We start from the raw sequence: 12,190 nt of genomic DNA, 5'->3' as shown, positions 1-12,190 counted from the left end.
CTCACAGTCTGATGGAAGACCTCACCAGGGAAGTTACAGCTAAGCCAGGGCTTACTAGTTAGAGAAAGGGGGATGGCATTACAAATAGATGGCCAAGCACAAGTACAAGCTTAAAGGCCTGGATGAACATGGCTTGGTCAAGGAAACCGAGAGTCTTTCCAAGTGGCTGGAGGGCTGGGGATGTGAAATGAGGCAGGTTTAAAAGTTTAGACTTTATCTTGGGGACAATGGGAGGCACTGAGACTTGTAATGGAGGTAACACTGTCATGTTTGGTAAACGTTGCAGTATGGAAGATGACATACAAGCGGACTAAGAGTAGAAGCAGGAAGACCAGTGAAGTGGTGGGTTCATTCATCAAGAGCAGGGGTCTCAAACAGAATTGCCCACAGGGCTCCAGTTTGAGGCTCCTGATCTGGGCAAAGATAAAAGAATGAAGGGCAATTTATGACTCTTATGTGTCTGCCAGACTGTGGTCTTAGGGGACCTATGCAGCAAATACCCACTCATCCATCAACTTGGCGTCTCTACAGGTGGATATGTATGCAGGCGCCATCTTTATTCAGCAGTCTTTAAACCTGGATTTGTACTTGGCCATAACTGGGCTGTTGGCCATCACAGCTGTCTACACTATTGCAGGTATGACTGAAACCTTACTCTGCTGCCCCAGATACAGAAGATTTCACCTGTAATTATTTTTAAGAAACTTTTACCTTCCTTCAAGTATCAGTCCAAATGTTGTTCGCAGATGTCCAAACGCTTCTGTTTATGCTCTTCTGTGAGCTGTTCAGTACCCATCTTGAACAAACTTTTCAAAACCCAAGTCTGTCATGGATTATTTCATAGGCAGAACCATGGCTGATTTGCAAATTATTTGTCACATAATCTACTGTCACTCATCTATTTGACAGAATCATTTCACGTGCACACTCAATGTTGTCATCAGCCATGGATGTGGACAGGCATTTTAATATAAGTAGAGTGCAGGTAATTTTTGACTAATCCTCCTATGTGTATGTGATCTAAGGAGCTCTGGTAGCATATTGGGTTACGAGTTGGGCTGCTAACTGCAAGGTCAGTAGTTTGAGTCTACCAGCTACTCCGTGGGAGAAAGATGAGGTTTTCTGCTCCCATAAAGATTTGCAACATCAGAAACCCTATACAGGGTCGCTGTGAGTCGGTACTGACTCCAAGGCACATAACCACCATCAACACCATATATGATATTTATATCTATATATGTGTGTATGTATGTGTGTGTTTTTGTTGTTGTTAAGTGTTGGCAAATCAGCTTTGACTCATAGTGGTGGTTATATGCCATGGAGTCGGTTCCGACTCATAGCGACCCTGTACAGGGTTTCCGAGGCTGTAAATCTTTATGGGAGCAGAAAGCCTCATCTTTCTCTCATGGAATAGCTGGTAGTTTTGAACTGCTGACTCTAAGGTTCGCAGCCCGATTGGTAACCACTACGCTATCAGAGCTCCTTGCTCATAGTCTCCCTGTATAGGGTCTCCAAGGAGTAGCTGGTAAGTCTGAATCACCAACTTTGTGGTTCAAACCAACCTTGAGATGGAGTGTTTATTCTACGGGGCCACATCAGGACTCTCTCTCTCTCTAAACACACACACACACACACATATAGTGATGCTGTAGGATCAGCACTGGTCTGTGAACCACAAGTTTGGCAGTTCAAATCCAACAGCTGCTCCTAAGAAACCCTGTCTAGGGTTGCTATGAGTCGGAACCGATTCAACTGTACTTAACAGCAACAAATAAAATCTAATATAGACCAGATCCATACTAGGAAATGGGGCGCAGCATTTAGATCACTGTGATCCTGTTAAGGAAGGCTGCTAGAGCTCTGAATACCTAATACTCACATCCTAGCTCCATTGTTAAAAATGAAGGTGTCAGAGTTTGGAGACTGTGCTCCAGGGATCACTTGTAATAGCAATTATAGATTTATGTGTAGAAACAAGAACAAAAAAACCAGTTGCCTTGGCGGCCACTCGGACCCATGGTTGACTATGTGTGTGTCGGAGTACAACTATGCTCAATTTTCAACAGCTGATTTGATTTTTTCAGAAGTCACTAGGCTGTTGTTCTGAGGCACCTCTGGTTGGAATTGAACCTCCAACCTTTCAGTTACAGCAAAGTATGTTAACTGTTTGCACCACCCAGGGATTCTGGGGTAACAAACCAGGCCCTGATTTAGGGTCTTTAAACAATGGTCTATTATTTTTTATAATTCTGTTAGTTGACTGGCTCGGTGTTCTGTTGAGCTCAACACTGAAGTCAGATGGCATCTAGAAGAGGTGGCTAAACCAAGATGGCCTTACTCACATGGCTGGTGGTTAGCTTGGGCTATTGACTCACATCCCCTCCATATAGGCCATCATCCTCCATTAGGCTAGACCTGGCTTCTTAAAGCAAGGTAGTCTCAGGACAAGAGGAAAAGTAGCAGCTGTAAGGTGTGTTGAGGCCTAACTTGGAGCTGCACACCATCACTTCTACCACATTCTGTTGGTCAAAGCAAATCACACAGCTAAGCCCATTTAGCTTTACATTAACTTGAAAGGAACAGTAAAATCATGTCACAACATGGACATGCATGCAGAGAAGGCCTTCTTTGTAAAAATTCAACACTATGACCTCTTCTGAGTCAAGTGCTGACCTCGCAGGTTCCTTCTGTTACCTAGAGTAAGTCTTCCTCAGAGGACCTGGCCCTGACGTCATTGCCTGTGTCTCTTCTCAGGTGGCCTGGCTGCTGTGATCTACACAGATGCTGTGCAGACTCTGATCATGCTCGTAGGCGCCCTCACCTTGATGGGTTACAGTAAGTGGGGTCCTAGGGCCATTTGGATGGGGAATGGCATCCTTCTCTCCAGCAGGGAATCTGCTCTAATCACTGTGGTCAGCAAACCAAGGTATCAAAATGTATATGCTTAGAGGGTGTACTTTCCTTAAGGCCTAGTTATTTTAGTTAAAAGAGAATTGTGCTTAGAATCAGAAACTTACTCTTTTTAAGGGAAAAGTTACTAAACCTTTCTGTCATAATATAAATGAATGATTGACTAAATAAACAAAAGGGGAAAAGGAGACAATTCTTTCTTACAGAAGAATTCCTCCTAATAAATGTAGATGAGTGGGAGGCATTTAAGATCACCACAAGAACCCATGTGAAAGTTAATGAATGGATGGATGGTGGTGAGAAATTGTATATTTGCATAATCTCAAAGTACCACATCCTGACTGGTAATAATCTTTACCTTTGTGGGGAGAACGGAATCTGGGTGCAAAATAGGTTATAAATGTTGGTCTGCTAAACCACATGGTCAGTAGTTCAAACTTACCAGCTCTCTCCACAGAATGAGGCTTTCTGCTCCTGTAAAAGATATATAGTTATGAAAAACCCCAAGGAGGATCTTGGAGCAGTAGTTAAAGAATACAGACCAAAGTTTTACTGTAACCTTGTATCTTTCTGCACAGTTCACATTATGAGCAAGTGCTTACTTTCTAATGAAAATACAAAGGAATAATCATGGGGAAAAAAATTTGTTTCACAATATGAACAACAACAAACATTGCTCATTATTAACTTTAAATGTCTGGGATACTTCTGAAGTGTTTTATTACCTTATACTAACAGAAATGTATAAGGAAGAAATTCAAATGAGAACTGCATATATGAAGGGCAAACGTGTAGCCTCACTAGATAAACACTTGGTGTGGTTCCTTATCACAAATAGCAAACCTTTGACCCTCCCAGTGCGGCATGAGTGGTTCATGATATATCAGGTTTCAGAGGCAAGAGAGAGTTGAGATCGATCTTCAGATGGTCTGTTATTCCTAGCAGAACCTCCAGACCTTTCCCTATGCAATCATGGGGTCTCAGTGGGGGAGTGTCATTTTTTCTCACTCCAATCAGTCAACAGAGTAATTAAACAACACCCCTCGATGATCTTCATCAATCTGCAGTATCTTGTGGATATTTCCCCCAAGATTTCCACAGGTGCAGCCATAGAACACCAACAGTTTTGCAGGTGTACCCCCCTTTGTATATTTCATTGATTGCTTCTACGGAATGTGTATATTTCATTGAGTATTTCTATGGAATTTGGAGATGGAGAGTAGGAAAACACTCTTGATTTTCAGGGAGTTCTATATTCCAGATTTGGGTCTGTCAAATATCCTTTGACAGTTTTCTGCTTCTTCATTCTCACAGAGGGGTGTGACTCTCTGTTGTCTAATAGTTCATTGAAGAATCAAATGGATTCTTGCATGGTTGAGTTTGGGAGCCTGTCTACAAAGGTCCCCCAGGATAGATCTAAGTAGCGTGGGAACATGGGGCAGGGCTAGGAAGCTGAAGGCAGTGAAGGAGATCCAAGGAGAGATATAGCTGACCTATATGTCAGTCTATGGGCCCAGAGTCATGTGATATGGACTTATATGCTTTGAACAAAGTTCAGAACTTCTCTGTGTCTCCAATGGTGGGTGGTACAGCATAAAAATTAACAGCACAGACTTTGTATCCAGCTAATAACTGGATCCTGATTTCTGCCTGTTTCATGCTGATGTGACCATAGGCACATGGCTCCTCAATTCCTGATCTGAATCATAAAATTTAAAGTACTGTTGAAAGAATTAAATGAGTTATTATGAGGGCAAACCAAAAAGTATTGCTACTAGGATTCCAGTTTATACATTGCTGTTGTTGTTGAGTGCTGTCGAGTCAATTCCAACCTATAGCAACCCTGTATAGGGTTTCATGAGGAGCGGTTGGTGAGTTTGAATAACCGACCTTAAACTGGCTTTGCAGTCCAGTGCATTAATCCACAGTTCAAACAGAACATGTTTAAACAATTGTGTGTGATCAGTGAATGGCTGCAGGGAAGTTCTCAGTAGTACATTTGTCTCAGTCTCATTAAGGTGCCGTCCAAAAAAAAAATATTCCAGTGGCTTCCAACAGGATCTGCTGAGTCAGTTAAATTCAAATCAGAGAGGTCAGCTCAGAAGGTTATGGCAACTACTTTGGGGGACTCCAAAGGGGTAATTTGGAAATATTTTCTCAAAGGACACAGGATGATCATGGGACATTATTAGGAAAAAAGTGTTTAAGAAAATAGCAGCTGCAGTGGTGGAGAAAAAGCCAGGAATTTCACCCAGGATTTTTTTTTTCTTTCCCATCATGACAACGCACCTGCTTGTTCTTCGAGAGTGACGAGGGCTGCCTACAAGAATTTCCTTTGGAAACATTACCCTATCCACCGTAAATCCTTAATCTTCTTTTTGATCTCCAAACTCAAAGAACATTTAAAATGAATACCATTGGAGTCCCTTGAGGATACCGAGACTGCCATTTTGATGTGGTGTCAATTGAAGAGTATAGATGTCTTCTTGGAATGGTGTTGTTGTTATAGTTAGGTGTCGTTCTGGGTCAGTTCTGACTCAAAGTGGCCCATGCACAACTGAATGAAACACTGTTAGGTCCTATGCCCTCCTCACAACTGTTGCTACACATTGCTGTTGCCACTGTACCAATCCATCTCCCTGAGGGTCTTCCCCTTTTTGGTTGGTCCACCTCTTTACCAAGCATGATGTCCTTTTCCAGGGACTGGTTCTTACCAACAGCATGTCCAAAGTATGAGAAACCAAGTGTCACCATCTTGGTTTCCAAGGGGAATTCTGGTTGTACTTCTTCCAACACAGATTTGTTTGATTCTTAAGGCAGTCTGTGGTATTTTTAATATTCTCCTCCAACAATATAACTTGAATGCATCAATTCTTCTATGGTCTTCTTCCTTTATTGTCCAGCTTTCATGTGCATATGAGGTTATTGAAAATACCATGGCTTGGGTCAGGCATACCTTTGTCCTCAAACTGATATCTTTGCTCTTGAACGCTTTAAAGAGGTCTTGTGCAGCAAATTTGCCTAGTGCAATACGTTATTTGATTGCTTGACTGCTGCTTCCATGAGTGTTGATGGTTGATCCAAGCAAAATGAAGTCTTTGACAACTTCAATCTTTTCTCTGTTTATCAAAATTCTAGTATTGTGAGAATTTTCATTTTCTTCACGGGCATTGCAGTCTATACTGCAGGCTGCAATCTTTGATCTCCATCAGTATTTTAAGTCCTTTTCACTTCCAGCAAGCAGGGTTGTAGCATCTACATATTGCAGGTTGTTAATGAGTCTCCCTCCAATCCTGATGCATATAATTCTTCTACATATAATCCAACTTCTCTGATTATTTATTTGCTCAGCATATTTGCTCAGATTGAGTAAGTATGGTGTAAGGATTTAAAACCATTTGGTATCTCTTGTTCTGTTCTAACAACTGCCTCTTGATCTATGTACAGTTTCCTCATGTGCACAATTAAGTGTTCTGGAATACGTATTCTTTGCAATGTTATCCATGGTTTGTCACAGTCCACACAGTCGAAAGCCTTTGCACTGGGAAGGGTTAGAGAGATGGAAACACCATTTTCAGAAGTGTATAGACCTAAATGGAGAATATGACAAGAAGCAATAACTTCACATTTTCATATTTTTGTTTAATAAATGTTTCTATGATTTTTGTAGCAATACTTTGTTACTTACCTTATATAAATAAGGTGCTTAGATCTATTTTTGGATTAGAATAAAAGTTCAGTAAATATTGCCCCCCAAAAATACAAGAAGACAATGGTTAGGATGAGAGTTGTGGATACCAACTGCTGAAATCTTTGTGTCTTTAGATCATTCACATTTTATGTGATTATTGAGAAAGCTAGATGAAAATCTACCATTTTGCCAGTTATTTTCTATTAGTTCCATTTGTCTTCTAGATCCATTTTTCTTCTTTTAAAAATTATTTTAGTGGTGGGCCTATGGTTTTCAATGTACATCTGTAATAAATCACAGGAGTCCTGGTGTGGCACTGTAAGATAAGCAATTGACCATAAGGTTGGTTAGAACTGCAGGTTGGTTTGAAAGTGGTTTATTAAAATCTCCCACTATAATTGTAGATTTCTCTATTTCTTTCTTCAATTCTAGTAGGGTTTGCTTTATATTTCTTAGTACTCTTTCATTGGGAGCGTAGATGTTAATTATGGTTATGTCATCTTGCTCAATTGATCCTTTAATCACAAGATAGTGTCTTTCCTTTATCTCTTATGCTGGTTTTTGCCTTAAAGGTTATTTTATCAGAGATTAGTATTGCCACTCCTGCTTGTTTTTTTAACTGCAGTTAGCTTGGTATTTTTTTTTTCCATCCTTTAACTTTTAGTCTGTTTTTGTTTTTGTGTGTAAGGTGTGTCTCTTGCAGGCAGCATATTGAAGGGTCTTATTTTCTTATCCATTCTGCCACTCTCTGTCTCTTCACTGGTGCATTTAATCCATTGACATTCAGTGTAATTATTGATAGGTATGAATTAATTGCTGTCATTATGTTGATTTTTTGTGGTGCTGTTCATTCCTTTGTTCTGCATGCCTTCTTGTGCTGAGTTCGTGTGTGGTTATTCTTGTCAGTTTCTTCTTAGTTTTAATGTTTCCTTGTTCTACTTGGATCTTCATTTTCATGGTAAGTTGTGAAATATTAGTTTTCTTTGAAGTTACCCTATAGTCTATTAATTTTTCCCTGCATTTAAGACAATCTATTGTATCCTGCAATCTACTTTACCTCCTCTGTGGCTCTAGTGGTTGTATGGCATGGAGTCAGTACCAACTCATAGTGACCTTGTATAGAGTTTCCGAGGCTGTAAATCTTTAACGGGAGCAAAGAACCTCATCTTTCTCCCATAGATCAACTAGTTGATTCAAACTGCTAACCTTGCAGTTAGAAGCCCAACCCATAATCCACCATGCCACCAGGGCTTCTTTATAAGAAGATAAACGAATATAAAGTAAGAATAGATGTATCCGTTAGTATAATACAAGCAAATGGAATAAAACTCTCTATTAAAAGACAGGCTCCTATTAGCAATTATCAGTCTTTGTGGTAGGTATATGGCTATTCATTATATCACTATTTTTACTTTTCTATATATTATTTCAGAGTCCTGGTGTGGCGCTGTGGGCTAATGTGCTGGACTGCAAAGTCGGTTTGAACCGCAAGGTTCGTGTTTCAAGCTCACCAGCTGCTTCTTGGAAATCCTGTATAGGATCTCTATTGGTCAGAACCGACTCAATGGCACTTAACAACAAAAACAACATATTATTTATTTTCTCAAAAAGACTCAATGATTCTAGTTTGGGTACAAGAAATTCAGCTTTATATCATTTTTTAAGTTTTGCACCAAAAAACAATATTAGAGCAAAATAATTTTATATTAAAAAGGAACCAACTGACAATAAAAATATAACCTTTATGAATGAAATAATATTGCATCAAGATATATAAAGCATAAGATTAAAATACAGGACTTTAATTTTTAGATTAGCTGTAAGATGTGCTGTGGCACTGTGGGATAATGCACTGGACCGCAATGTCAGCTTGAGCTACAAGGTCGGTGGTTCAAGCCCACCAGCTGCTCCTTGGAAACCCTGTACAGGGTTTCCAACTTGACAGTACTTAATAACAAAAGTTGTGCCAGATTTTATTTTACATGCATGAATGATCTCATTCAGAGCTTGCACCAACTCTGTGAGGTTGGTGCTACATTATTTGCAGATGAGGAAACCAAATCTCAGAGAAGACAAATGTTCATGGTCATATATTTCTTGGACCCTTCTTGAAATGCCAAGACTCAAGAACAGATGAGAAATTTAAAGATGAAAGAACACTTCCTCAAGGCCTAGTTTTGTTTGTTTTTAGCCTGGGGTCCATGGTCAGAATTCAGGGAATCTTTGAATTGAATGGTGAAAAATTGCATCGTATGTCACTGATCTATAATTGAAATTTAACATTTTTCCATTATAGCTGTAGGCAAGAAAGCTCAGTCATTATCAGCATCTGTGATTTCAGTACCAAAAGTTATGCTAGATTTTTTTTTTAATCTAGGATGGTTATTTTATCTAGGATAGTTATCAGTTACAGTTGGTGATGTGCCGTAGAGTCAATTCTAACTCACAGTGACCCTGTATAGGGTTTCCAAGGCTGTAAATCTTCACGGGAGCAGAAAGCCTCATCTTTCTCCCATGGAACTGCTGGTAGTTTTGAACTGCTGACCTTGAAGTTAGCAGCCCCATTTGTAACCTCTATACTACCAGAGTTCCTTTCAGTTACGGTTGTTACTGATAGATTAAAATATTCTTTGTACTCATAGTTATTTTGAAACTAGCGATTTATTAGACCTGTAGCTGGATCTTCAGATTCAATAGAACACATCAATTACTGTATCACATTTTAAATATTTTAATAATTGTATTCAATAGCTTTTATAATCCTATGTATTTTATACTATGCATTTAAAACTAAGATTCTGAAAACCCATAGGCACTGCCTAAGGCATTAATAAGAGAAAAAGAGAGAAAGGAGGAAGGGAGGGAGGGAAGAAAGAAAGAAGGAAGCAAAAAGGGTCACAAACCCTGATAGGGAGCAGTTTTCCTTGGAAATTCTGCTCTGTGATTTTACTGTGATCTTCACCACTTGCTGTGGATGGATCTGAGTTCCTGGCAAACTTGATCTTCCTCTGAATTCTAGGTTTTGCTGCAGTTGGTGGGATGGAAGGCTTGAAGGAGAAGTACTTTTTGGCTCTGGCTAGCAACCGAACTGAGAACAGCAGCTGTGGGCTGCCCCGAGAAGACGCCTTCCATATTTTCCGAGACCCAGTAAACTCTGATCTCCCATGGCCCGGAATCCTGCTTGGAATGTCCATCCCTTCCCTCTGGTACTGGTGCACGGACCAGGTACAGGGCAGCTAGTCCAGCAAGTGTGTGCAGGATGCTTGTCTCTGGGGCTGACTGAACTCTGGGCTTTTACTCTTTGCATTTTCTCATCCTCTTTGATTCCTTCTTCCATCTCAAGGCTATGGCTACTATTTTACTTCACACTCTTGCCAATGTCAGTGACAAATCCAAAGTTGATATGTGCAAAGGGAAAAGCTTAATACGTTCTACTTATGCCTGGAAGGATCTAGTAAGCAAAGGTGATGACACATTTTAAATGGAGGTTATGATGGAGACTAGATAGTTTGTTCAACAAACAAACATGCTTTGGTTCTTGGAAATCATGAGCAAACAAAGTAGACAAGTGCCCTCTGCCCTTGTGGACCTTCTAGTGAGCACAGACAGAAAATACAAACACCAGAGACACTAAGTAAGTACATTACCGAGTAGTTGTGTGGCATCAAGTTTGTTCTGAATCACAGCGGCCCTGTATAGGGTTTCCAAGGCTATAAACCTTTATGGGAGCAGAAAGCCTATCTTTCTACTATGGAGGGGCTAATAGAGTCAAACTGTTGATCTTGTAGTTTGCAGCACAACTTGTAACCCACTATGTTACCAGAGGTCTCCTTTATCTATCTCTCTATCTGTCTGTCTGTCTGTTTATCTATCTGTCTATCTCTATATCTATTTGTCTATCTATCTATCTATCTGTCTGTCTGTCTATCTATCTGTCATATATATGTGTATATGTATGTGTATATATATATATGTGTGTGTGTGTGTGTGTGTGTTGCTGCTGGTTAATGCGCTGGACTGCAAAGTCGGTTTTAACCGTAAGGTCAGCAATTCAAGCTCATCAGCCACTCCTCAGAAACCCTATACAGGGTCACTATGAGTCAGAACCAACTTGGTGGCACTTAACATATATATGTGTATTTGTTATTAAGTGCCATCAATTAGGTTCTGACTCATCGTGACCCTGTATAGGGTTTCCGAGGAGCAGCTGATTCGTTTGAAATGCCAACTTTATGGTTCGCAGTCTAGTGCATATCCTACAGTGCCACATCTGGAGTCTCTGTGTGTGTATATATATATATCCATAGAGTCGTTCTCACTCATAACAACCTTGTATAGAGTTTCTGAGGCTGTAAATCTTTACAGAAGCCAAAAGTCTCATCTGTTTCCCACAGAGCACCTGGTGATCTTGTAGCCCAATGTGTAACCTACGACACTATGTTGTTGTTGTTAAGTGCCATTGAGTTGGTTCCAACTCATAGTAGCTCTGTCTGGGGACTGGCTGGTGGGTTCTAACTGCCAACCTCATGGTCCAGTGCATTATCCTATAGTGCCACACCAGGACTCCTGTATACATATATATGTGTGTGTGTTGTTGCTGTTGTTAAGTGCTAGGGAGTCATTTTCAACTCATGTTGTTATTTTTAAGTGCCATTAAGTCGGTTCTGACTCATAGTGATCCTGTGGTTGTTTTGCAGTCCAGTGCTGATGCCCAGAATCACACCAGAAGTCCAGGTTCAATTCATAGTGACCTGTATAGGGTTTCCAAGGAGCAGCTGATGAGTTTGAACCGCAAACCTTGTGGTTCAAACCAAAGTTGCAGTCCAGTGCTTTAACCCACAGCAACACACCAGGAGTCCTAGATAGATAGATAGATAGATAGATAGATAGATAGATAGATAGATAGATAATCTCCTCCTTAACCCACTATATATATACATATACATACATACAAACACATACATAATATAATGGGTTAATATACTATGTTGTTTTTGTTAAGTGTCACCGAGTCTGTTCCGACTCATAGTGTAGGGTTTCCAAGGAGCAGCTCATGGGTTTGAACTGCCAACTTTGCAGTTCAAACTGACCTTGTGGTGACTTCTCCTGCAGTGCCACACCAGGACTCCCATAGTGACCTGTATAGGGTTTTCAAGGAGCAGCTGGTGAGCTTGAACCACCAGCCTTGCAGTTCAAACAGCTTTAAATCCAAATCCAGGGCGCTGGCTTTAGGGGGTAGTGTTCTCTCTGTGTCAGCTCTCGGGGGAAGGGTATTGTCTCTTCAATTTTGGTTTCCTGGTTCCTTAAAGATCTCCGTGTGGCTTGGCATCAATTCCCCCATCTCTGCTTACTAGCTTGCTTGCTCAATTTCTTTTATAGCTCAAAAGAGATTGACTGAAAACACAGTTTACAAGAATCCTGTCGCATTAACATGATAAAGACAACTCTTTTCCAAATGAGATTATCAGCACAGGAGTGGTGGTGGTGGTGATGGTGGTGATGGTGGTGATGGTGGTGGTGGTGGTGATGGTGGTGGTGATGGTGGTGGTGATAGTGATGGTGGTGGTAGTGATGGTGGTGATGGTGGTG

The 12,190-nt window shown here is 40.5% G+C and overlaps 1 protein-coding gene across 3 annotated transcripts in view; it reads left to right on the top strand.

The window, feature by feature from the left end:
- SLC5A11 (solute carrier family 5 (sodium/inositol cotransporter), member 11) overlaps positions 1 to 12,190 on the top strand; it is a 55,872-nt gene that overhangs the window by 16,571 nt on the left and 27,111 nt on the right. For all 3 annotated transcript variants that reach the window (XM_006867188.1, XM_006867187.1, XM_006867186.1), the window contains 3 exons: positions 532 to 637; positions 2,755 to 2,835; positions 9,621 to 9,826. In XM_006867188.1, coding sequence (XP_006867250.1) covers positions 532 to 637; positions 2,755 to 2,835; positions 9,621 to 9,826 — 393 coding nt within the window. The remainder of the gene's footprint in view (positions 1 to 531; positions 638 to 2,754; positions 2,836 to 9,620; positions 9,827 to 12,190) is intronic.

This window comes from Chrysochloris asiatica, unplaced genomic scaffold (assembly GCF_000296735.1).
Source record: "Chrysochloris asiatica unplaced genomic scaffold, ChrAsi1.0 scaffold00102, whole genome shotgun sequence".
NCBI classification, from domain to species: Eukaryota; Metazoa; Chordata; class Mammalia; order Afrosoricida; family Chrysochloridae; genus Chrysochloris; species Chrysochloris asiatica.
Note: the sequence above shows the minus strand (reverse complement) of the source record. Positions and strands in the feature narration are given on the sequence as shown.